Source organism: Dipodomys spectabilis, unplaced genomic scaffold (assembly GCF_019054845.1).
Source record: "Dipodomys spectabilis isolate Male_0828 unplaced genomic scaffold, ASM1905484v1 ptg000262l, whole genome shotgun sequence".
Classification (NCBI taxonomy): domain Eukaryota; kingdom Metazoa; phylum Chordata; class Mammalia; order Rodentia; family Heteromyidae; genus Dipodomys; species Dipodomys spectabilis.
Window position 1 is genome coordinate 4,127,046 of NW_024870939.1, and position 26,351 is coordinate 4,153,396.

Consider the following 26,351-nt stretch of genomic DNA (forward strand, 5'->3'; position numbering starts at 1 on the left):
AGAATAATTATTATTTTTTCTGCTTCTCTTTTTTTTAATTTTTATTTTTTTATTGTACATAGGGGTTACAATTACATGGGCAAGATAGTGAGTACATTTCTTATCAAGCATTGTAGCCTCCTCCTTTGTTTACCCTTCCCAACCCTTCCCATCCTCCCTCCCCCACAAAATCCTCCCCCCCCACCACCAAGTTGTAAAGTTCGTTTTCGACATGACAACTTGTACTTCTCATTGTTGCAACAGGTCCACCTGTAATCTTATGTAAACGACTTGTTTTTCCCCTTCCCTTCCACAAATTATACCGACATCAAATACAGTGAAAGCAGGGGTTATACTGTGGGGGAGGGACATACAAAGCAACAAAGAAATAATCTTATAATTGCATTAGAAACAAATGCATAAAAGAAAAAAAACATTTAAAATACATATCTTAGGGTTCATTTTCCTAACATCACCTTATCTGACCTTTTCTGCTTGACTCATACATATACTAGATATTGCAAATAAGGGAAACCATGGGACCTATGTTTCTTTGGGCTTGGCTTACTTCACTTAATATAATTTTTTCCAAGTCTTTCCATTTCCTAACAAATGGGGCAATGTCATTCTTTCTGATGGATGTATAGAATTCCATTGTGTATATATACCACATTTTCTTGATCCATTCATCTACTGAGGGGCATCTGGGTTGGTTCCATATCTTAGCTATGGTAAATAATGCTGCAATAAACATAGTTGTGCTGGTAGCTTTAGTGTGGTCTTGTTTGTGATCATTTGGGTAAATGCCCAAAAGTGGGATTGCTGGGTATAGGGAAGCTCTATGTATAGTCTTTTGAGGAACCTCCATGCTACTTTCCAAAGTGGTTGAACAAGTTTACACTCCCACCAACAATGCAGTAGGGTTCCCTTCTGTCCACATCCCCTCCAGCATCTGTTGTTATTAGAGTTCTTGATTTTTGCCATTCTAACTGGGGTGAGGTGGTATCTCAATGTTGTTTTGATTTGCATTTCTTTTATGGCTAGGGAGGTTGAGCATTTCTTTATGTGTCTATTGGCCATCCTTCTTTCTTCTTCAGAGAAGTTTCTCTTTAAGTCATTAGCCCACTTATTTATTGGGCAGTTGTTTCTTTGAGGATTTGTTGCTGGGGGATTTAATTTTTTGAGTTCCAAGTATATTTTAGATATGAGACCCTTGTCTGTTGTATGGCTAGTGAAGATCTTCTCCAAATCCGTGGGCTTTCTATTGATCTTGCTAGCTATGTCCTTTGCCAAGCAGAAGCTCTGCAACTTCATGCAATCCCATTTGTCCAACCTTTCTTTGATTTGTTGTGTTTCCGGGTCTCTATTAAGAAAATTTTGGCCTGCGCCAAGGAGCCCTAGGGTTTCTCCTATTCCATCCTGTAATGTTTTCAGAGTGTCTGCTTTGACTTCGAGGTCTTTGATCCATTTGGAGTTGATTCTGGTGCAGGGTGATATATAAGGATCTAGCTTTAGTTTTCAAAAATATGGAACGCTTCACGAATTTGCATGTCATCCTTGCGCAGGGGCCATGCTAATCTTCTCTGTATGGTTCCAATTTTAGTATATGTGTTGTAGAAGCGAACACTCTGCTTCTCTTTTATTCCACATGTATTTTGCCTGCAAATCTTTGGCTTTACTAAACAGTAATAATAATAAACACTTTTTACTTTAAAAAGCTCTACCATTAAATTCTGATATTAGCTAATGCAATCTCTACCAGATTTACAAAGGGAGAGCTCTTAACTGGTCTTGTTTCCACATTTGACTCCTTATTGTCTTTTCCCTACAAAACAACAGGTATTGTGTTTCAAATGTAGACAAGGTCATGGACATTTTGTTTGCATAATCTTTTCATCAAAATTTACTTGCCTGAAATAGGCTTCTAATGCTTATTAAATATTCACATGCCATCCACATTTCCCAGAGCCGTTGTAATTGGGCCAAGTCATGTGACTAATAATGCAAAGTGCAATAATGCACTTTGAGGACCTGTACAAAGTTAAAGTTCATGTGTGGACCTCAGTTCATTCTTTTTCTAATGTGGCAACTGAGTAGCTCAATTTTGAGATGGCAGAGCCACAAGATGGAAACAGCTAACAACCAAGTATTACTCTCAAGAAGTATCCCAGGACAGAAATTAGACTGGGAATAGAATTGGAGTGGGTGATGAGAAACTGTGTATTGAGCCACTGAAATGTGGGATTTGTCACCCAGCCTTCTAACCTACCCTGAGGAATGCAGAGACCACACATCTTTAAGCTAACTTGCCTTCTTCTCTGTAATGAAAGTGGATCCAACATTATCCCTAGGGACACGTCACTCTCATTCTCTTGCTCTTCTAAGTTTGAAATAATGGCCAGACTCATAGTGACAATTTAGGGAACTCAGCTTATCATGTCCACCGTCAGCCAGCTGTGAGTTTCCATTACTGATACTCCATTAAAAGTTGGGATGGTAATGAATTCCTATGGTGCTTATGAATTGTGATTTTATGTTTTCTCCTCATTCTAATTTTATCCACAGATAAATGTTTAATGAAAGAAATAGAAATTATAAATGAAAAGTAGTTGTTTCTCCAGTGTATCATGCTTCCTCCTGCCCAGAATTTTCATAAATACAGTTAACTTGTCTATAACTCTTTCCTCCACCTGAACTCAATTCTCTTAATTAGATTATATTTGGTTGTGAGTAACTGAAAAATCTCTTTCTCAGGGGGTTTAAAGAAATAGATGGTGAAAAGCTTTTCGTAACAAGAAGCCCCAAGCTACATACTGTAGGGCTGTAGATTGATGGTGCACTCAAAGGAAATCTAGAGTCTTTCTAATAACTCTCTGACCCATCATTGTAAGTGGAGATGGGTTGAGCACTTCTAAACCTCTCACTTGTGTTTCAAACAGGAGGGGAAAGCAGAAAGATTTTTTTTTTAAGAGAATTTTTCCTTGTAAGTTTTATTTAGGAAGAAAACTTGGCCTAAAGTCTTTCTTCTGAATATGATTATTCAAAACTCCAGCGTGACTCATGTTCTCTAAAAGGAAGGCTCAGGCATTGACAGTGTCATAGTAGAGATGGCAATATGAATGGCTTTTTTTTCCAATCGTGGGGCTTGAACTCTGGGCCTGTGCTGTCCCTCAGATCTTCAGTTCAAAACAGATGCTCTACCACTTGAGCCACAGCACAGATCTTCAGTTCAAAACAGATGCTCTACCACTTGAGCCACAGCACCGCTTCTTTGAATGTCTTTTGCAGAGACAACCTATAGTATCTGCCTCAATGCTTACCCTTTACAACCTTGCCCCTAATTCCTGCTTTTCCCTTAGATTTTAATCCTAAACTATCTAGCTACCTGAACTCAATCCTCTAACATTAATATTCTGTACTAATTTTTAAGATGGTAATACTCATACACTGATTTGAATACTCATTTGGTTAATGTTTTATTGATATCTATCACCCACTTGACTAAAACCTCCTTGAAGGCAGAAATCAGCTTAATTCTTTCATTATATTCATGGACCCAGGGTATATTTGCCATAGGCTGTCTATAAATTCCGATTTGCATTTGTACAGCATGAAGGTGTTTGGGTTTTAGGAGAACATAATTGTTACTTTAAAAGCGAAGTAATGATGAAAATAAAATATGCCAGACTTGACTTTTATAAATAAAATATTAGAGAACCAGTAACCTATATGCAACAATGATTTTCAAACTCAAAATAAAGTTTCTTAATATTTCCTTTGGACCGTATCTACTATCTTGCCTTCTTCATATTGTCTATGGGAAAGAAGAATGTGAAAAAAAAAAAAAAACACAATTCAGTGTGTTAAAGGGTAAGTTTAATTTAGAAAAATTGCAATGTTTATTTTCACCTTCTAAATGTTAATTGTTGAGATCTTAAAAATAAAGTTATATTAATCACAGTCTCCTTAAAGCTCTTATGAAATACATACTCAAGTTGAAAAAGCCTGCAGTGGTAGGATTATCTTATCTGTTACATTTCCTTGCTTTTTATCAAAATCTAAGTCTGTTCATAAGAATCTGTCTCTCCTGGGATGCTGTGTATACTGGCTGGAAAGACAGGGAACATGGCATTCTTCTAGCAGAGGGGCTTAAGTTCACTGAGAATCATGGCTGGTTTCCCTTCCTGACTGACCCCATGTAGGACTGGCTTTTGCAGTAATCCAGCAAAATCCAGATAGTGAGTGTACAGTTCTTTCCTTGCGTTTACATTATTATTGCTCCTAAACTGAGAGGCCCAAATCTTCAAACCGCTGTGCAGACCTCATTCCCATTGGCTGTCTGCAACAATAGCTCATTGTGTTATTTCCCTTTTCCTTTGCTGCATCTGAAAAGACTCAGGAAAGCCAAGTGTTACTGTTGATGAATAAGCAAGGAGAAGAGGGAAGCAATAATCACTTAGGAAATTGATTGGGAGAAAAGCTTCTTAGAAAAGTTCATTTATTTCATCCAACCGAATAAACTTTAGAAAATGCTTATTTCACTTGTTCATAGTCCTGAAATTTAAATATGAAAATAACAACAAAAAAGCTTAGACCAGTTGTACTTTATAGCAAAGATACAAAAAAATGTGAATAAAATATTAGCAAACAAATTTAGTAGTGTGCTAAAAGGACAAAGCAGAAGACAAAAAAAAGGAGTTGTAAGGGAAATGAGGTAACAAATGTATTGCTAGATTAAAAATATGACAGTTGGTAAATTAAATGTTTAAATCTGATGAAAATCAGTAGATTAGGAAATGAATGATGTAATTTTAAAATATCTGTCTTAAACCAACAGGCAATATATTTTAGAGGGGATTTTAAGAGAAATATTCTGATTACTGTTAGGGATAAGAAAAAGATAAAATTATCAGCTTTTAGTAACATTGTGTGAAACATATAAAAAAGAAGTAAAACACACAGATAATAAATGTAATGTTAAAAATAATTACTTAAAGAAATTATGGTTATCTCAGGAAAACCTGAGAAAAACAGAACCAAAAAACATGAGAACTGCCTAAAGTATAGGTCATATTACCATAGCTAATTTAAAAATAAATATTAGAAAAACAAGTAGTTTCCTCGTGCACCAACGATAATCCATTAGAAAAAACAATATACACAAAAAAAACCCCATAGTTTGTAATTCCAGCACTGGGGAGGCTAAGGCAAGAAGATTTTGAATTCAAGGCTAGCCTGAGGTAAAATGCGTTTTTTTTTTTTTTTGTCAGTCATGGGGGCCTGAATTCTTGGTCTTGGTGCTGTCCCTCAGCTCTTCAGCTCAAAGCTAGCACTCTACCACTTCAGCCACAGTGCCACTTCAGGCTTTTTCTGCTTATGTGGTGCTGAAGAATGGAACTCTGGGCCTCATGCATTCAAGGCAAGCACTCTACCACTGAGCCACTTCCCAGCCTTAAAATGCAAGTTTAAGCTTAATCTAAACTACAGTAATGGATACCCTGCCTCAAAACACACACACACACACACACACACACACACACACACACACTCAAACCCCAAAGATTAAAATAATTGGTAAATAAAGAAACAAATAAAAGGAAAAAAAATGAGAAAATTATCACGTTTTGGAACCCAAGAACTTAAATTCACATCTACAATAGCTATAATTTATACACATGATATTTGCAATTACATACTACATGTAACTTTAAATGATTGCACAAGTCCTATATAAAGAAAAATATGAAAAAGTTTTGAAAGACAACTCAAGTATGTAGAGGATATGTCATGTTCATACAATGAAAAAAATTAATATGCTAACAATCTCTTCAAAGGTAATTAATTTCTAAATGTAATCCATCTAATGAATTTTTAATGAGCAGGACTTTTCAATAGAGCTATTTAAATAATGAAATCACACTTTATTAGGAAGGATAAATGCATTTAAGATATTACTATATTACATATGGAAAAAAACCAACTTGAGAGTGAATAATAATTACTAGGGACTAGAAACAGTGAAGGGGAAGGGAGGAGGAAAGGTGGAAGAAGGAAGAAATGTTGGATATGATCAATGCATGCTGTACATCTATATGGAAATATATAGAATTATGTTAGTATCTATAATTAACAGGGTCAATAGAAACAAGTTTGCATAATCAAAAGAGTCTAATTGTGATTCAAATTCAGTATAGGACAAGGTAGTATCTTAAATCAGTAGGGAAATGGTCATTCAGTAAATGGTGCTTGGACAAGGAGATAAACATATATATCATAAAAAAAGAAATCATCTAAGTTAAATTTTTGATGGGTGGAATATTCAAGACTTTCTAGAGTACAAGAATAAAATTATTTATGCATATTTAATTATTGTTTGAGGAGAACTTTCTAAACATAATGCCAAAGGGAGAAAGTTTTTTTAAAGTTGGATTTTAAAAAAATTAAGGTAAGTACTGAAGAGAAAATTGAAATTTTAACCAAAAACACTAAAAATATTTGCTTCATATCACAGTTCAAAGTTATGTTCTTAATATAGTTTCCAAAACTCAACATGTAACAAACATAGAATTAAAATTTAAAAATCAGCTGAGTAATTTACAATAATAAAAAATAAACTGATAACTTTCTAAAACTAGAGTTACTAGTAAGAAGTATAATACAGAAAACATCTTTATTCTTTTAAGTTAGACAAAAGACGCTGAAATTGTTAAGAACATAGGGGAAACAACACTTCTATACATTGGCCTATATATTCAGACTTGTATTGTTATATGATATAAGCCTTCTGAAAATTAAGCAGAATGAAGACAAAGCCTATACATGTCTAACACTCTAAACAGACAACTTTTTGCCTCAGAATTTATCTTAATAGGTATTTATATGTGCAAGTTTCAGTAGAACATATTGAGCCCAAATTGTATAGAATACTAGAAACTAAAAACACCTATTGAATATAAGGAAAATGGGGTTATTAAAATTGTGAAACCTTCTGACTATATAATATGGTTTTATGGAAGAAATTTTTTATATGAAATATTTATTGTGGAAAATAAACATGTATAAAATTACATATGCTAAAAGACTACTACAGTTTTGACCTTGAATGTCTCATCACTCCTCTACCCCCATGGGCCCTTGTACTTCAGATTGATGACCAGCTTTTAATGGCACCAGTGCTGTGATGCTATTGGGAGGTGGGGCAACCTTTAAGAGGAGGGGCTTGGTGAGAGGAAGTTAAGTCAAGAGTGGTGTAACCTTGAAGGGAACCATTCCCCTCCACTCCCTCTGCTTCCTGACTGGCAAGAAGTGAGCTTTGTGCTCCTGTGGTGCACAGACACAGGTCCAAGACAAGAGGCCATGGACTGAAACCACAGGCCAAAATAAAGTTTTCTTGTTCAGATGTTTATTTCAGAAGGATTAGAATTGTGAGAAAGATCCTATGCATAGAAGATACATCCTAGAATAAAAGAGTTCTTAAGAACTGATGATAATAGTGTTTGGCACTGAGATGGACACAAGAGGTTTTTCTTTGTTGTTATTTTTAATATACGGTGTGATTTTTCTGTTTCTTTTGTATATTCTACCCACTATGGCATATCTCCTGTTGTCACTGTATTTGATTTTGGTGCTCTGGTATTTCATATGTGTTTATTTGAATTAGGGGAGGGAAGGGAAGCAGCAAAATGATGAGGAAAAAAAAAACAAGGTGGGGGGATCTAATGCAACAGTGATATATATATATATATATATATATATATATATATACACACATATATACATATATACATGAGAAAATATGTTGGAAATGATCCATACAACTTTGGGAGGGGAGCGGTTAGGGAGAAGAGAATTAGAGAAAATTGAGGGAAAGGTTAAGTGAAAGGTTAAAGTTTGAGGCAGTGACCACGTGTTGCTTGTTTCTGTCTAGCAAAGCAACACGTGGTGGTAATCAAAATACCTGGTTGATTGTGTGCCTTTATAAGACCTGCAAATCCTTAGCTCGGGGCTCTCCTCCTAGGCTCCACTGTGTCGGAGTGTAGGACGAGGCCCGAGCTACAGCCTGTTTAAATAAAACAGCTGTAGAGTCTGACTCTTGGTGGTCTTCTTGCGGGGGTCCTGCGACCTTGGCATAACATTAAGAAGTTTGTCAAGAAACGTACTCATCTGCAATGTAGCCCCTCTGTATATCACCTTGACAATTAAAAAAAGAACTGATGATAATAGTGTTTGGTACACAGATAAGGGCTGATTTTGCTTTTGTTTTTTGTAAATTGCCAATTCCCTTCAGTAAACTATAATATTTTATAAATAAATTATAACATAGATACAACAAATGTGGTGAGAAGAGAATATTGAGTTGTGCAGATACTACTCAAGAGTAAGATTTTTTTTCCCTTAGAAAATAGTAGCTTAGGTTTATACCTAAATAATGAACAGCCTTCATGAATCTTTCCAGGTTCCTCCTGGACTCATTTGCTTAATTAGAACACAAGTAATTTGATTTTTATACAGTTGTGCAAATGCTTTGTACATAACAGCTTTTATTTTTTCATTTGATCCATCTCTGTTTTTTATACACTGCTATTTATTGGATCTGTGCTATGTCCAAACACTGAGGAGGGTCTCGGAAGAAATGGAACAAGGACATTTTTAGCCAGGTGTAGAAGGAAAGGAAGAAAGGAAAGTCAGCAAAGCAAGAGAAAGTTTCCAGATGGACGATGGGTTCAGACAGACTTTGGCAAAATCTTACTTTCAACCCAGGACTGGAAAACAGCACAATCACACTACTACTAATGCTACAAGACTGAAGAATCAAGCTTGGTCTTACAGGATTGCACTGTAGACCTGAGTCCCAGCCTACCAGATCCTTAAGGGCTGGGACTGTGGTCCAACGCTCCTTCTTAATGAAAACATCTTTCCAGGTTATAGAAAATAGTACATATTTACAAAACATTTACTGACTTACAAAAAGTATTCAAGACAGAACGAATCCAACCTTATTTCACTATCCAACCACAAATGGAAACTTCACTGGTGCTTCAGGGTTGAGCCAGGAGAAGTTCTTCAAGAAACAATCCAGACTCATGACAATGGGTCTTCTGTATTCTCCACCAGTCTCTTTGGTAGGCATATGGTGGTATTTTGTGAGAAAGCAATTTTGGACATTTCTGCATTACCTAAATTCCAGCACTTCTTATATTTCATGCTAGCCCAGTCCCTAAAATTGTTCTGATTCTGTATAATCATCTCTGCTCAGAGTGCCATAATCGAAATGAACACATTCCTATTTAAAAATACAGATGACCTTGGAGACAAAAAAAGTCCTTATCACCCTCACCTTACGGTGATTTTAATCAGAGATGCTTCTCTTAGTTCAATTCCATTTACCAAACTGGATTGGGTTTGTGAAGAGAATAGGCAGGGATTTGGGATCATGTATTTATGAGGTAGGATTGGGAGAGCGCTTCAAAGCAGGCTGAAGCTGGCTAAAGCATCACTAGAGAGAAACTCTTATGGAGAAAGAGGACAGATCTCTGTCTTCTTTTCATTCAGTTTAGCATTTTAGACTGTCAGTACCTTCACTGGGTCACTGAAATTCCATGATGGTTTTGACTTCCATGGTAGTCTGGCTGCATCTTGGACACACTAACTTCTAGATCATTCCAGCTAGGAAGAGAACTTGGATTACAAACGTAAATGAGAGCTCCAATAATGATCTGGCAATAACATTTTGTCCATTATCTCCTGGTTGCTGTGTGAAGAGCCCACTTAAGTTGTCCAACTCACACCCAGGGCTGCTTCTAGTTGGGGTCTCGTCATGAATTTTAAAGCATTTTAAAACCCATCCTGGCTCACTGGGACTATTTAGGTGAGAATTTCAGTTGCTTCTAGGCTTTTCTTTTGTTTTATGGATTTCAGAATCAAACAATTTTGTTTTGTTTTTGGAGATAGGATCTTACTAGTATCCCAGGCTGGCCTGGAAGTGGAGTTCCTCAGCCTTCCAAGGGATTACAGGAGTGTACTGCCATACCCCACAGACAAATCCCCTTAGGAAAAGTTATCAGTTATTCCAGAGGACATTCCTCTAGAGTAAAATAAAAGTTAAATAAATTGTACAAGGTGAATATTTAAGCTTATGCTTCTAATCTCCTCACATGATAAACATATGCACACAAAGAATTTTAAAAATTAATGTCTCAATTATGTTCTCTAAGAGAATAGAATGTTTGCTGACCTGACTACGCAGAGGCCTCCTGGCCTGAACTCAGGCAGCGACAGAAGGCCAAAGGAGGCCATGATTATCAGTCCACCTGTGGTTTTGAGCACAGCGCTGAGCAGTAAGCACAGAGCATAATTTAGGTAATTTTTTTCTGCAATTGTTGGAAGTGAGGAGAAAACGAAGGAGAAGGAGTCCAGCACACTGAAAGCTATGAAAAAGCACTTAATCAAGTTGATCTGAAGAGAAAACATATCCTGAGGCAGTTGGGAGATTCAAGAGGATGAGATGATTTTCCAGATTCCAGGAAAGGAGTCTCTACCACTGACAACTTTGTGCCAAGAGGAAAGGGAGCTACTAGGCTGACCTTTGATATCAGAGGCACGAACAACAAGCTCTGGAGCCCTGGTCGGTCCCAGACATATTGAAAGCTTGGGTTTGTTAAAACCAACACATGCAATCCTCTTTTTGATGATTCATGTGGAGAACAGAATATATACAGCAAAGTTCTAGCATATGTTTTGTGATCTCAAAGTCTGAGAAAAGAAACTGGAAGACCAAAGATAGGGGGTCGTTGGGGCTGGGGAGGGACATTGGTTTTGTTTCCATATTTTTCTTCTTTGAGTGCTTCCTTTGTGGGAATTCTATCCCCATTTAGAGGTAGTAAGACAGTGTTGCTACATGCCAGTAGCTTATATCTATTGCCTAGCTACTCAGGAAGATGAGATCCAGTGGATCATTGTGCAAAGCCAGTTCAGGCAGGATAATCTGTGAAACGTCACTTCCAAACAACCAGCAAAATGCCAGGCTGAAGCCATGGCTCAAGTAATAGAGCACCATCCCAGCAATAGTAAGACAGAGTTCAAATTTCTACACTAGTAAAGTAAGAATCATAAAACAAAAAGAATGGAAACCCCATCTAGTTGTGATGTTTACAAGTGAGGCCTTTGGAGAGCGATTAGGATTAGATAAGGTCATCGGGGTGGGGACCTTGTGATTGTATGCTGGGAAGGAGACCAGGAGAGACACAGAGACACATGTGTGTTTACCATGTGGCAAGAATGTCCTGCAGCACCTTAGAACTTTGCCAGCACGAAGCCCATCACCGGAGGTGGCCCCTAAAAGTGTACTTCTAGAACTATGACTGACTTCTAGTCTATAGTAATTAGTGATGGGGAACAGATAAATATACATTTCAATAAACAATTCTGATCCAAAGATAGATTAAGTGAACTGACAGAGGGTACAGCCAATTCTAATTAGGTGGAAAGAAGCTGAATGCAATCCAGAAGCATAAGGGTGAGGGTGAAGCTCTGAAGGATTGCATCCAGATACAGGATATGTCTTCCAAGGACTTCTCAGTGGGATCTCAGTGGGTGGACCTAGTGGCTCTGAGCAGGCAGAGTTCCACTGTGGGAAGAGGCTCAAGTCTTAAGGTGTAGTACGTGGGTAATAGCTTGTGATGTACCCCCAGATTCAGACTTTTGATAGCCCCTGGTTTTCCAGACCTCCTGCTGTTCTTTCCAGATGGTAAGTCTGCAGCATCTACTTCTATGTTTTTATAGTGCTGGGAAGGTATTTAATGAAATAGACAAGGAGGAAATTCTATTTGGATGTACGTTGTTGTATGCATTAGTGTGGTCAGTCTAGGTTGCTTTATTTGTGACTTGCATTTAATATGCTAAAAATGTGCATCTGATATGTTAGAGACATTGACTTAATGGATAAGTCATTTTAATTGCATTACTTAGGAGGATTTAATGAATTCATTTTGTAGTCAATATTTAGATGCTCATGCTAACCTCATTTGCTGGATTTATAAGTTTAATTTGTAGGAAGTTCAAACACTTGGAGAGAATTTGATGTGCTAAGTTTAGCAGTTTTTATATATTAGACTTATAAGAGCTATGTAAACCTTGAGAGGGATTTTGTTTCTTTTATTTATAAATCATCCTGCTAGGGATTTGAAATTTTTAGGAAAACTGGATGTACTAAGTTTGTGGTTATAGTTTGAAGTGTTTGGGAGAAATTTATTCATCAAATTTATAAGTGCTGCTTCCATTTTTTAAAGATCATTTAATACAAGGTCCTAAAAAGTCACAGCTAATAAGACTACATGATTGAATAGCTTGAGAATGATGTTAAGACATTTAAGAGCAAGGACTCCGTGCCACATTTAAGAGCTAACTGAACTTCAGTCAAAGGTCAAGAGAAAGTGGCTGTTTAATATTGTTATCCATACAAATTTGACTTACAAGAAAGTTACCTGATTTAGAAGGTGTGTTCAAAGGCTGTATAAACACAAGAATAAGTTGATTATCAGCTGGAAATCACACAGCTCTAAGAACTTTTTTCAATGAACAGGGTTGTCCCTTAGGTATTAGCATGCTCATGGCATTCTCCTAGTGGAAGTGGTAAGGTGGGGAGAGAAGGAGTTGGGTAAACAAGAGGGTTTTTTATTTTGTTTTTGTTTTGTTTTTAGTGTACTGTTTTTGATTTTGGTACCCCATGTCTTGTATATACATTTATCTGATTTGGAGAAGGGAAGGGAAACAATAAAATGGTGAGACAAAGAACAAAGGGTGAACCAATGTAAAAGTGATACTCACAAGACACTATGTTGGAAATGAACTTTACAATTTGGGGGAGGGGGGAGTCGAGGGAAGAGGAAGAAGGAGAAAAGCGAGGGAGGGGGTAACAATGTTCAATATGAAATGTACTCATTACCTACTTATATAACTGTAGCCTCTCTGTACATCACCTTTACAATAAAATAAAATTAAATTAAAAAAGAAAGAGCTGGGCAGTGGAAGCTGGGTGTGCTGTAGAATCTAGCACTTGCAACTGTGAAGTGGGAAGATTGGGAAGTCAAAGGAGCTTGGGTTACAGAGATAAATACTGTTCCCCTAAAAGATTCGGGATGTGAATGATGAATGATGGGGAGGGGGTTGGAATGTGTGTACATCCCAACGGAAGGTTAAAAAGTGCTTAGACATTTCCTGAGCAAGCAGAAGGACTTTAAGTTAGAGTTTTGGTGGGGAAGGATACAAATATTTCACTTCCATTGCAATTATAATTTATGTAGAAGGAGTCCAAGAAGAGGAGGAGATAGGAATGGAAGTGTCTAACGGATTCAATAACTTGTTTGTTGGAGATGGCAATGTTACTTACTACCAAATTATTTGGGAATTTTGCACAACTTTCCTACTCTCTGCACAACAACATTTGAAGGTGAGTTTATTGTATTCATGTTATGAGACCAAGTTAATGAAGCCCAGATAGGTTGAGTGTCTTGCTTGGGTTTGTACCTCTAATGCATGGTAGATCTGTACTCCTCCTGACAGGCTAGAAGGAAGACTATTGAAAGTTGTGATCTTCCAAAGCACAGGAAAGGCATTGCTAGGGAGTCTCAACTATTAGACATAATGTTAAGGCTGAATCTGAAGGTAGATCAAAGAAACAAAGGGCAGGGATGGTAGGGGAAAAACAAAGGAGAAGGCAATAATGCTTGATAAGAAATGTACTTATTACCTTGCTCATGTAATTGTAACCCCTCTGTATGGTATTTTCACAATAAAAAAGTATTTAAAAAAAAGAAGAAAAAGGCAGCTCTTGTGTTGTACTGAAACTCATGCTGATGTTTAGACCTCAAGGTTATAGTTAAAATACCTTCTCATTCATGGGGTACCTATTTCCCCTCCCACTGTGGTGGGATTGCAGCCTGTCAGGTGGTCCAGGTGGTCAGGTGGTCCATTGCAGTCTTCTAGGCTGTCACTCAGTCTATGGCTTTTTTGAGCCATTACATACTAAATTTTCCTGTGTGAGTAGAATAGACAATAAGGCAAGATCTCTACCACAAAGTCCCACTACTTAGCTATATCCTTTTACTCATCCTGGACTAGTTGCATGTAGAAAATTAGTTTGGATACAGGTTTGCCAGGGTTTGGCAGACTGTAGGTTTCTGCTGGTCTTGCCTCAGGTCGGCTACATAAAGAAGAGAGTAGGCTTTTTGCTGTTAGAAATGTAAAACAACCAAACAAACAAAGGAACAATTGGGCCTGAGAGAGTGCAGAAGTAGCCTGAGCATTCTCAGTATGCCTGGAGAGACAGGAGGTATGGTGGAAATGTGCCCTATCCTTTCCAGTAGAGGTTTTGTCCTGGAGCGCAGCACATACTGAGTGCAGCAGGGTATGGGTTCAGAAGGGTGGAGCGAGAAAGAGGTCGTTGTGATTAGAAATTGTTCTGTGTTTCACTAATTACACTTTAAGGTCTGCCTGATATATTGGATCTGGTTTTCAGATTTTGTTAACTGCAGGAGGAGGGTAGAACAAGTTACCATAGTACACACGTTGTGATGATTTCCCACTTTGTGTCACATGCTTGTGTAGGTGCTTGGGACAGGAAGCTGCAAAGCATTCTTGTTTTCATAGAGCTTGTAGTCCAGCAGGCAGGGAGATGAGATGGAGACAAACACATCATAGGCAGTAACAACATCACTGAATAAAGGATATGGGAATAGATAATGAGGACACTTCATTTAGATTTGCAGCTATAGCAAATCCACGAGAGGAAGTGGCTCCTTATCTAAGCCTAAGAAGACAACAAGGCCAGCAGGTAGGATGCAGTCCTACAGCAGATGGTGCTGTACAGAGTAATGGTAATGGGGTGATGTTCTGTTCCAACCACCTCCTTATAGGAGGACCCTTCCCAAATGGGAATGACTAATAGAGATTAATGAGATTGAAGGACACATCCTCTCTGAGGTAGAGGATCCTTACATCTCATTTTGTTTTCAGTATCAGCTTTCCCTTAGGTAAGGCATATAAAAGCAAATTGCATAGCTCTCCAAGGTGAGAAGGGATAGCGAGTTGGAGGGCAGTGAGTAGAACATTTGTGTCTGTTCATGCGTTACCCCATTTTCTTTTTTTTATTTTATTTTATTTTAATTTAATTTTATTTTATTTGTGAACATACTGTACAGAGGGGTTACAATTACATGGGCAGGATAATGCGTACATTTCTTACCAAGCATTGCAGCCTCCTCCTTTGGTTTACCCTTCACATCCCTTCCCAGCCTCCCCCCCTACCCCCCAATCCCAATCCTTCTCCTTCCCCCCACTTCCTCCCCCTCCCCCCACCGACGTTGTAAAGCTCGTTTTGGACATGTCAACTTGTACTTCTCATTGTTGCAACAGGTCCACCCCATTTTCTATGGAGACATTAGTGCTTTGATTGCTTGTTGGAAGTATATGTAAATTAACATAGTGTCTGTCCTACTTAAAAAAAAAAGATTTCTAATAGTCTTTTTTTTTGGGGGGGGGGGGTCTGGTCGTGGGGCCTGAACTCTAGGCCTGGGCACTGTCCCTCAGCTCTTCAGCTCAAGGCTAGCGCTCTACCACTTGAGCCCAGCACCACTTCCAGCTTTTTTTCCTTTTGGCTTATGTGGTGCTGAGGAATCGAACGCAGGGCCTCAGGAGGCATTCAAGGCAAGCGCTCTTCCACTGAGCCAACTTTCCAGCCCAGAAAGATAAACCTTTTCTTTTTTTGGGGGGGGGGGTCCGGTCGTGGGGCCTGAACTCTGGGCCTGGGCGCTGTCTCTCAGCTCTTCAGCTCAAGGCTAGCACTCTACCACTTGAGCCACAGCGCCACTTCCGGCTTTTTTCTTTTTGCTTATGTGGTGCTGAGGAATCGAACCCAGGGCCTCAGGCATGCAAGGCAAGCACTCTACCACTGAGCCATCTTCCCAGCCCTCTAATAGTCTTTACAAGGTATCAAACATGTTCCCATTGGCATCATAAGGATTGTGTGAGACACTGGATTAGAGAACACAAGATAGGATGTCATCATTAATTTTACTAACATGGAATCTCCTTTCTAGCTTCTAAGTAATAAAGATTAATAAATCTGCCAGGTGCTGATGGCTTATGCCGGTAATCCTAGTTACTTAGGAGGCTGAGAGCTGAGGGTCACATTTAGAAGCCAGCCTGGTCAGGAAAGTCTCTGAGATTTTTATCTCCAATTAATTCATCACCAGAAAACCAGAAGTGGTGCTGTGGCTCAAAGTTGTAGAGTGCTAGCGTTGGGCACAAAAGCTCAGGGACAGTATCTAGGCCCTGAATTCAAGCCCCATGACCCACAATATATAATAATAAGTTAGCATTCTTGAAGTTAATGTATAAACAAAAGTTCACATTCTTCCCTCTGTACAGTGATGCTCTTCCTCTTCCTTCTCCTTTCTTTCATTTTCTCCTACTTTCTGTTCCCCTCCCTCTCCTCCTTTCCTAAAATCCCAAGGCAGCTCTTTGCTGCTCACAAGCTCCTTGAGCATGTGCTTAGGGTGCTGTACTCCTTGTGGTGTTTGTGCTTATGCCAGTTCACCAAAGACTGAAGGCACAGAGAGACGTGTCTCACTATCTCAACATCTGGCACATGGAAAGTAGATCCTCAACCATGGTTTGATGGATGGATAGGTGAGGGGGATTCTATTTCAACTCACTGCCATCCAATATTACCACCCAATCATATTTTACATACATGGTGACTTTAAAGGTCACTGGTGTTTATCTCTCTATAGGTCACTGATGTTCTTCAGAGGAAGTCCACTGTTCTCAGTGTCCTTTGGTTCAATGACACTAATGAACACAATCAACCACAAGTTGACTTTGTTGACCTTTGTCACTCCACATATTCTGGCTTCTGTACTACCTGCCTGTCTGCTTTTGCCCTTTGTGGTGCCTGGTAGCGTGTCTGTGTGAATCTTCAGCCTCTTCATTGGAAACAAGTACATAGAAGGAAGGGTGATGCTCTACTTCGGTACCTCTCTGTTTGGCAAACGTCCAATCAACACTTTGATCCCTGGTATCTCCATTCTGTAACCCCACCTGGTAAGTTACTTTTTGGGTATTTCCATCTAATATATCATTATAGCACATTAAATTCAACATAAATTGTACTCACTTTCTTCCTACTAACTCCTCCATTCATATCAACTTCCATGTCACATTATTTATTTATTTTTTTACTTATTTATTCATGTTAAGGCCTGGGCACTGACCTTGAGCTCTTTTGCTCGCGGCTAGTGAGCCACAGTGCCACTTCCAATTTTCTGGTGGTTAATTGAGATAAGAGTCTCACAGACTCTTCTGCCTGGGCTGACTTAGAACCACAATCCTCTTATCTCAGCCTTCTGAATAGCTAGGATATAGATGTGAGCCACCAGTGCCCAGCTACATGTTGCCTTTTTACCCCAATCATTCTCTCTAAAAAACAAAACAAACAAAACAAAAACCCAAAAAGTCATACATAAGGTTTAATGCTGAGTCAATTTCCATCTTTTGTTAGCTTTCTTGATGTTTGCTTACCCTGACTTCCCATCTCTTCCCCCCAATAGAATTTGTCTGCATAACACATATGAAACATTCCTTAGTACCTTAAATTACAGTAGACTCTGAATCAGTCAGATTTGTCTTAATATGTAGTATAAGTATTCTGAAGGAAAATATACTGCCCTGAGTTAGGAACATATCTTCTTACCTTAGTGGCATTTAGCTCATTTCTCAATGGGATGAATGTTTTTTTAAGTTAGAATAACAGTCTCCCTCATGATCCTTAGCTTACCACTTTCTAATTAAAAAACCATAATAGTAGTAAAGTCTTGTGTTCCTACCATGTACTTTCACATTGAAAATTGCTCTTCATTTCACCCCTGTGAACCCAAATTCCTGACAGTTTGGAAAAACAAATGAAACAAAACAACCATCCAACAGCTTTGACCATTTAGGACACTGAGACTCCTAGGAGTTAAGAAAGGATCTGGCAAGAGTAAAGGGATGGCTCGTAAAATGAAGTGGGCATTGAGTCTTTTAAGAGAAAATCTTAAAGACTAAATATCCACCTGAGATGCCACAACATTATGTCTGATCCCTGTCAACATTGACTTTGAAGGGTCCTGATTTGAAAAGATGGACATTGGTGGTAAACTAAGCCTTTATTGAATGGCTATTCTCAGTATCTCTTGAATGCTTGGGTTATAAGTTCTCAAGTCCATCTCAATTAGTACAAAGATCTTGGGACCTGATTCTAGTCTCTGCGTGGGGTGGGAAGGACTGAAGAAGTAGTGCCAAGATAGATAATAGTATCTAACCTAGCCAACACAAAACATTCAAATTTAGAGATCTGGGAAGCTGAGTATTGTCTGGACAGAGTGGGAATAACATCACAGTCCACAGGGCAGAGTGTTTGTTATTTGTGCCTGTCTTTGTTCTGTATTCCTCTTTTATTCTCCCAGAAGGCACATTTCCTCTTTTCCCTTCAACTGTTACTGCTATCTGGGCAACTGAGATGACGCTGAGAATATCTCATATTTTTCAGGGACCATCCTGAGAAGATTCTCCTTTCACTTCCTTTCCAGAAACAGTCCAGTAGAGAGCAATCTGTGCTTTTCTTCTCACTGAAATCATACCTGCCTTTGTAGGCAGAGGATCTGTAACAGTAGGCTTCTACTGGGAGCCTTAGGTTGATGCATGTGTGGTATCAAGTACCCTGTCTATTGCCCCTTCATGCCCTCCTGTGAGGCTTAGAGACTTACCACTCAGTACCAGCATCAGTCTACTCCACTGATAGCACTGTCTCCTCACCCCCAGTCCTTGTACTCTGAGTGTTACTTCTCAATAACTGCTTACTTTCATAAAATTTGTTATGTATAAGGATTTTTCAACTCTAAAGTATAAGAAATTACATCATTCCAAAGGGTAAATTTGCTGGGATTTGTTGGGATTTAACTAGAGTTAGAACTGATTGGCTATATCTGCATTAGTCTTTGGAACTTTATTATTTTTCTAGGTAAAATAAGTATTCTTTATGAGGAGGAATCTTTTCCTCACTCCCACTTCCACTCAGGGAAAGACTAAAGGAAGCCTTTAAGTCAGTACTGCAATCCACAACTGAAGGTGTGAAAAACAAATCTCATACATCTTGGTTCTAGAAGGGAATCAGGAAGAATCTAGCAGGGTAATTTAGAGCCAACAATTATATTTAAAGAGTTTATCCTAAGGGAACTTTCAAAGTTGATGTTCAGGATATTCATTTCAAAGTTACTTGTAGAAATAAAGAATTAAAACAATTGGCATCCAAAAATAGGGAAATGGCTAAACAAATTATAGACACTTAAGATGATGCATCCACTGAACATCCTATTTAAAACTATTCTATAATATTTAACAACAATATCAGCCTCAATTAAAAAAGAAAGTAAAAAACTGAGCTATTAAAATTGCTTTAGCTGGAGGCACGAATCAAGTGGTGGAATGCTTGTCTAGTAAGTGTGACTAGAACACCTCAATACCACAAAAAAACCTTACAAAAACAAAATAAACAGGAAATGAGACTGCTTTTATTATGATCAGAAATTTACTATTGAAAGTGTGAATGGCTATACATGGTACATAAATGTAAGGATAAACCAGTACTTCAGAACTTAAACTGGTAAATTATCACCAGTGGGATTTTAAAGTGATACTTACATTTTCCTTATAATTGTATTTATTGTTCATATGCTTCTCTAGGGACATGTGTTATTTGTTCATTTATTCATGTATTCAGAAACACAGGTGATGGTTAAGCGTCAAGTCCTGATTAGTGTTGAAGATATTAAATAAATAAGACAAGACAGCTACGTTTCTTGCTCTGCTAAGAGTTTCTAATCCTTCAAAAATAGGTTTGAGGTTTGTTTTGATTATTGCATCTGATCTAATATTCTCACTTCTAGGAATTCCTCTTAAGGAAATAGTTTTTAAAAAAGCAGAACACAATGATCATATGGAAATGATCACATAGAAATTAACTAGAACTTAAATCTAGCAAAAAGTCTAGAAATCACTTAAATACCCAGCAGTAGGTGACTGGTTAAATAACTACTAGCACATTCATGTAATAGAATAATATGGCACTATTCAGATAATGTTTCCAAAAATGTTTAAATATCACAGAAAAAGCTATTAATTTGGCTTTCTGCTCATATTCTGGAAGAAAATAAGCTATAAAATTGTATAGAATCTGACCTCAGTTATGTAGTCTCATTCATAAAAGAGAAATTCCAGTGTTCACAGGTGCTGGTTTTAGATGGTATGGTAATAGTTTTTGGACACTTGCATCTATGTTCTTCATATTTTCCAAGTCTTCTGCAATAAATAATGTTTAATTCTATAATCAGAAAAACCACATTGATGTTTTTAAGGATTTGATTCAAATATGTCATCAAAATTGAAAGACTGTACCAAAAAACACTATTTCTTGTGACTATTTTCAGGTTGGGGAAAGGAGAGAGAATTCTTATGGAGAGAGCTCAAATCCCTTTCTTTCTACAACATTCTTGGGAGAGAATGGATAACCCTGCATGCAGGAACTCACCATGGTTCTAAGGGGATGCAATCAATCATTATGTGCTCCTGAAGCTGAACAAGGAGGAAAAGAAAGTGCACTTATAACTAGTATATGTCTGGGACAAGCAGAACAGGTCAAAAGCTATGTACCAGATAAGAAGATGTTAAGCGAACTGAACCCAAGATAGAGACAAAAGTGGTTCTTTCTTTCCTGCTATTGTTTCTACTAACATATTTATAATGTACCATGTGATTTTTTTTGTTTCTTTGTATGTTCCTCCCCCACGGTATAACCCCTGTTTTCACTGTATTTGATGTTGGTGCCCTGCATCTTGTATATACACTTCTCTAGCTTGAGGAGGTGAAGGGAAAAAACAAAATGCTTAAATAAGGATACAGGTTGACCCATTGTAACAATGAAACTATGTACAAGATACTATGTTGAAAAAATGAACTTTACAATTTAGGCGGGGAGGAGAGGAGGGGGAAGGGGGAGTGTAGTTGTGGAGATGGGAGGAAAGGGATGGTAGGGGAAAAACAAAGGAGGATGTAACAATGCTTGATAGGAAAATATACTCATTATCTTGCTCAGGTAACTGTAACCCCTATGTACAGTATTTTTACAATAAAAAAGTATTTTTAAAAAAAAAAAAGTGCAATTGAGGGAGGTGGTGACAGATCAGAAGCAATCCTACCTCTTACTTGACTCTACCCCAAAGCATGCCATTGATAACCTCCCTGGGCCATATGTGCATATTAGAAACACGGGATATGTCTTGTTGCTGTCATTTTCTGTAGCTTTGACATCTAAGATACTCTGATTCCATCCTACAGATGTCACAGAAGGTCAGGATCCAGTCTTGTTTACCTAGGAGAAAAACAAAAGTGGAGCCATGCAAAATCTGGCTCCCTAACCATGATCCACCACGAGGATCCTGACCCTGATTCCCATCCTTAATCTTCTAAATTACCAAGGAAAGAGCTGGGCTGTTTAACCTGTTCTTATGTGAGCCAGAGGGAGAGAGCTGTCTGTTGCTGCTGTCAGCTGCCCACTGCTCCAGTGCGTACTGATTAACAGGTCTCCTTAGAGCTCATGCAATGCAGTAAAATGCATCAATTTACCCTCTAATTTAGCGATCATCAAGGAAGTGCATGTAGAGCTGAAGTGGTATCACCTTTCCCCACACAAATCTTTGGTTACTATATTATAGGGTATCTTGGGGGTGGGGAGATTGTGTGTGTGGGGAGTGTGTTGGGACTAGGTACTTGAACTTGGTACTAGGGCATAAACTCTGAGATTCAAATATTCTTGCTTGCCTTCTTTGGTTTGGGCTGGTGCTCTACCACTTGAGCCATACTTCCACTTCTAGCTTTTTGCTTGGTAGCTGGAGATAAGCATCTCATAGATTTGTCTGCCTGGAGAAGCTTTGAACCATGATCCTGCGATCTCAGCTTTCTCAGTAGCTAGGGTTACAGGAATGAGCCACTGGTGCCCAGCTAAGTTTTGCTTGGTTTTGCTTTATTTAAAAAAGCTGCTATGGGGTTAAGGAATGAGTCAACACAGAAAGGCTAACAGGTGTGCCTCATAATCAGTGAATTGAATATCTGAAAACCCAGTATAGCATGTAAGATAAACTTACAAAGTGCTTCATTTCATAGCTGCTTTAAGTAACTGCTTTACCTTCTAGGTTTAAAATATAAATGGATTCACACAACTTGTTTTGCACACACTGTATTAAGCACATATTGCATAAAGGCAAGCATACATGAAATTCACAAGTTGGGACTGGACACCACTGAAAAGAATGGAAATACAGATTTTCCTAGTTTTAAATGTGCTTGTCTTCAGAAGCACTATAGGCCTTCAAATCAACAGCATAAACAATCTTCACTGTAAAGGGATTAGTAGTTTAGATCTGAAAAAAAGTTTTCTCCTAGTCTCCCTTGGGTTTCCTGTATTCATTTTTCTCAGCAATCACATCAACAGAATTTTAAAAATCACACTGACAGATGCTTCCAACACACCCCCATATCCCAAATAAACATTTAACACTTTTGCCCATATGGATTGAGCATCAGAGGCCCAGGACACTCACAAAAACCCCTCAATACTAATAAGGTTACATTCTACTGACGATTTTCCTTCATTCCACCTGATGAACCATTCCTTCCAGAACACCAGCCTGTGTGTAAAAAGGCCAACCTTTTAATTTTCAATCAGCTTGTGATGCCTGAACCTGTTGGTTGGAAAAGAAGAGTTTGCAATTGTTTTTGCCAAGCACATTTCTCTGTCTCAACACATTGACCTTCCATAGCAAGAGAAATCTAAAGAAGTCCCTTGGGTAAGCTTCCTGGATCCCTGACTGTGATGTTTCTTAAGACCACCATTTCATTCTTGAATGCAAAATCCTAGCAACACAGAGAAAGCTGAATGAGAGCCTGGGATATTTTATGACTCTCGGGAAATACTCTTGTCAAACAAATAGAACTATAGAGTCGAAACAAGAACTTAAAAAGTTCCTAAATTTTCAGGGGAAAAGAAGTGGGGGGGGGGGAGAAATTTTGTCTTGGTGTACTTAAAACACAAAGCAACAAGAACCTGCATAGCCAAAGAGCAGGCCTGGAGGAATTTAGAAAGCCCCACTTCGAGGGTGGCCCCCTTGAGCAAGGCCTGAGCCATGGCCTTTCAGGCTTTGAGAGAGGTTAATGGAAAAGAGCAAAAACTGGAGTTGAAAGTGTTGGGGGAGATGAGGGCAATTACATGAAGAACATGAGAGTGTGTATGGAAAGGAAGTAAGATCGGTGATGAGTAGCAAAAGGGGAGACACAAATGGCTTAGATATAGCACGGTGATTGGATGACTGGGTAAGAGGTGGTCAAAGCCCCAGGGCATGCATAGGTAGGCCACTCTAATCCTTGGCTCACACAGAATGCAGCCCAGGAGCTACCTAGCAAGGCCTCCTTGGCCACCTTCTCATTCCCACTAGGGGCAAGCTCACCTATCGAAGGCCACGGCCGTCATGGAGTAGATACTGGCGAAGACAGCAGCGATGGGGAAGAAGTTGTGGAACTTGCAGTAGAACAGGCCGTAGTACCACTCATTGTGGACGGCATAGGTGAAGTTCACCACGGTGTTGAATGCAGCCATGGAGGCTTCGGCGAAGGCCAGGTTCACCAGGAAGTAGTTGGTCACTGTTCTCATTCTTTTGTGGGCTAAGATGATCCACATTACCACCACGTTGCCCACCACGGAGGTCACCACGATGACCGTGTAGGCAGCTGCCCAAAGGACAATTTGCCAGGCCGGCTGCACGAACTGATTGGGTTCTGAGGTGTTGGTGGAGATGTTGGGGAAGAGGTCTGAGTCCACAGGGAGGACGTTATCCATGTTTTAGGTAGGAGGCAGAGCCCCTCCACCTCTTTCTAGAGCCTCCCCCCTTTGGCAGCCGTGTCCAGAGGCTCGAGGTCTTACCTAAGCGAGACAGAAGGTAGGAAGTTTAGTATGTAGAAGTCTGTTTTTGCAGGCAGGAAGAGTCTGGGAGCTCAGAAGATGAATGATTCTAGATGCGCTGTGTGTCTGACTGCTCCTCGTGGCTCCGAATTCCTCCACTTTCAGGCTTCCGGGGGCGGGGGCGTTTTGAGTGCAGGATCTGGAACACGAGGGTCTCTTCTGCATTAGGCTGAAAGTGGGAGAAGCATTTCCTACCCGGATCGGTTCTACCAAGCAAGAGAACCCCGCCTTCCTGCACCTGCTGCTGTGTGCTTGGAACTCCTCTTCCCCCTTTCCTGCGGCGGGAAAGGCAAAGCTCGGTGCCTGGGCGAGAGGGAGGACTTGGGAGACAGAAGAGAGATTCCCGCCGCGGGGCTACCTGTAAAAGTTCTGATTCTATAGCCAGGATTCTGGGGATCTCGTGTCCAGCTGGGGTTTATGTATGTATTTAATTTTCCTTTCTCCTCCTCTCGGGTTCGCAGCAGCCACCACCCCCGCCGCCGGCGCCGGCTGCCTGCCGCCTGCAGCCTCGCGGGTGCTTCTTGGTTTGGGTCCGGCTTCAGGCTCGCGTGTTTGCAGAAGCCCGGCGGGCTGCGCGCCCCGGCTTTTATAACCCGCTGCAGACGCGTCACCAAGAAGAGGCCGTACCTGGCTGCGTGTCCTCGCCAGTCCCCGTGCGCAGCGCGGCGCGGCGCTGCAGCTGCGCCAGCGGTTGGCATGTCTCACTCCCCAGCCGCAGCCACCACGCCTTGTGCGGCTGGTTACCTGCTGTGGGCGTGCGGGTAGCAGACGCTACCCGGACATTCCCACCAGAGGGCGGTGCGTGGCCTGGGGAGTAACGGGGCCGCACCGGGGCCCCAGCTGGAGCCAGGGTTGCACCAAGGATGCATGGAGTGGGGATGGGGATGGGATGGGAGGGAGATAAGGAAGGGTTTGAGGAGGATTTGAGGGATGGTCAGCTTCCAGGGAGCACAGCCCGGAGCCCTGCCACAGCTCTGCAGCAGTGTCTGTGACGGTGGTGGTGGAAATCAGGCAAACGTGGTGGCCAGGTGCCAGCGCAGCGCTCTGGCCTCGCTCCAGCTTTAGTGGCTGGGGTGCTACATTGGCCAACTTTCCTGAGGTGGTGTTCTGGACTCTTCTTCGTCCCTCCCACTAGCTTCTCCCTACCCCTCCGCGTCTCTCCACCTCCATGGTGCACTGCTTCCCTTGGGTAAACCTTTAGGACATCGTCCCCAGCCACCCTGGTGGAGCTGTCCTCTCGCTCTAGGAGACTCTCATCTGAGTCCTCTGATCAGACTCCCCGCAGGGACCGGGGACAGGACGAGGCTGTATTCCCCGCCAAGCTTAGTGACTGCAAGAGCAATCCATAAGCCGGCGCGCTGTCCAGAGGCTTGACTCTAGCTCTTGGCCAACACCCACTGCTGACCGGACTCTCTCCTTTAGCTACCCGGGGACCCGGCACAACCTCCATCTCCTCGCCTGTCCGGAGCCAGACTGGGCCGGGACGGCATGGGGACTCTTCCGGGTAACCCCCTCCACGTTGGCACAGAGACTGCCCAGTCTGTCTGCCTTTTCTCCCTGCAGGCATCCAGCCCCAGACGGACTTCGAGCCTTCAATAATCTAGGGCAATCTGAAGTGTCCGAGCAGTGACAGGGCGCTCTGGGGAGGAGGGGTAAGAACGCAGTACCAACCATGTTGGAGAAGCTGCGGTGGGGCTGAGCTCTGGAGTGTGTTTCGGGTGGATTGATTGCTACCAGCTAGGGAACAATTGAAGTCTTCCGGGAGGGAATCCGCTCCTTCTGCCCCAACCCCTCCGTTCACTACGGGGACACTGCAAGACTCCAGCCGGGATGGGTAGCATCCGCCCATGCACTGGTCTGGGTTGGCTTCTGTGGTCCTCCCTGGAGAGTGGCGTTTATGCACTAGTCTGGCAAGCGCGCACTGCATCTCACAAGAAGCGCTTCAAGGCTGGGAAGTGCATTGTACTGACTTATGACAAGGGAAATTCGGCTCCCCTCGCTGGAGCAGGGAAGCTGCTAGCTCACTCTGGTTTTGTGGGAGACTGAGATTTCAGCGTTTATAGGAAGCGCATCTTGCCTTACCATGCCTCCTGGGCATCACTAACATCCCTAAACCCTGCAGAGAGAACTCCAGCACAGCGCCTCCGGATTAGATCTGCAGCTGAGTCGGAGAAGGGCGCCTTCTCCAGGGTGGATCTCTGATTTCTCACAGCTGCTGCACCAACTCCTAGAGAGGCAGAGACCCCAAGAAGGGCGAGGGGAGAGG

General features: G+C 40.6%; 1 protein-coding gene and 1 non-coding gene across 2 annotated transcripts in view; both read right to left on the reverse strand.

Annotated features, from left to right (window-relative positions):
- Tacr1 (tachykinin receptor 1) overlaps positions 1 to 23,965 on the reverse strand; it is a 139,519-nt gene extending 115,554 nt beyond the window's left edge. Inside the window, exon 1 of the mRNA XM_042699765.1 lies at positions 23,574 to 23,965. Coding sequence (XP_042555699.1) covers positions 23,574 to 23,962 — 389 coding nt within the window. The 5' untranslated portion in view covers positions 23,963 to 23,965. The remainder of the gene's footprint in view (positions 1 to 23,573) is intronic.
- Positions 1,500 to 1,606, reverse strand: LOC122125239. Its single transcript, XR_006150741.1, has one exon. It is a non-coding gene; the product is annotated as a U6 spliceosomal RNA (small nuclear RNA).
- Positions 23,966 to 26,351: the final 2,386 nt, after the last annotated feature.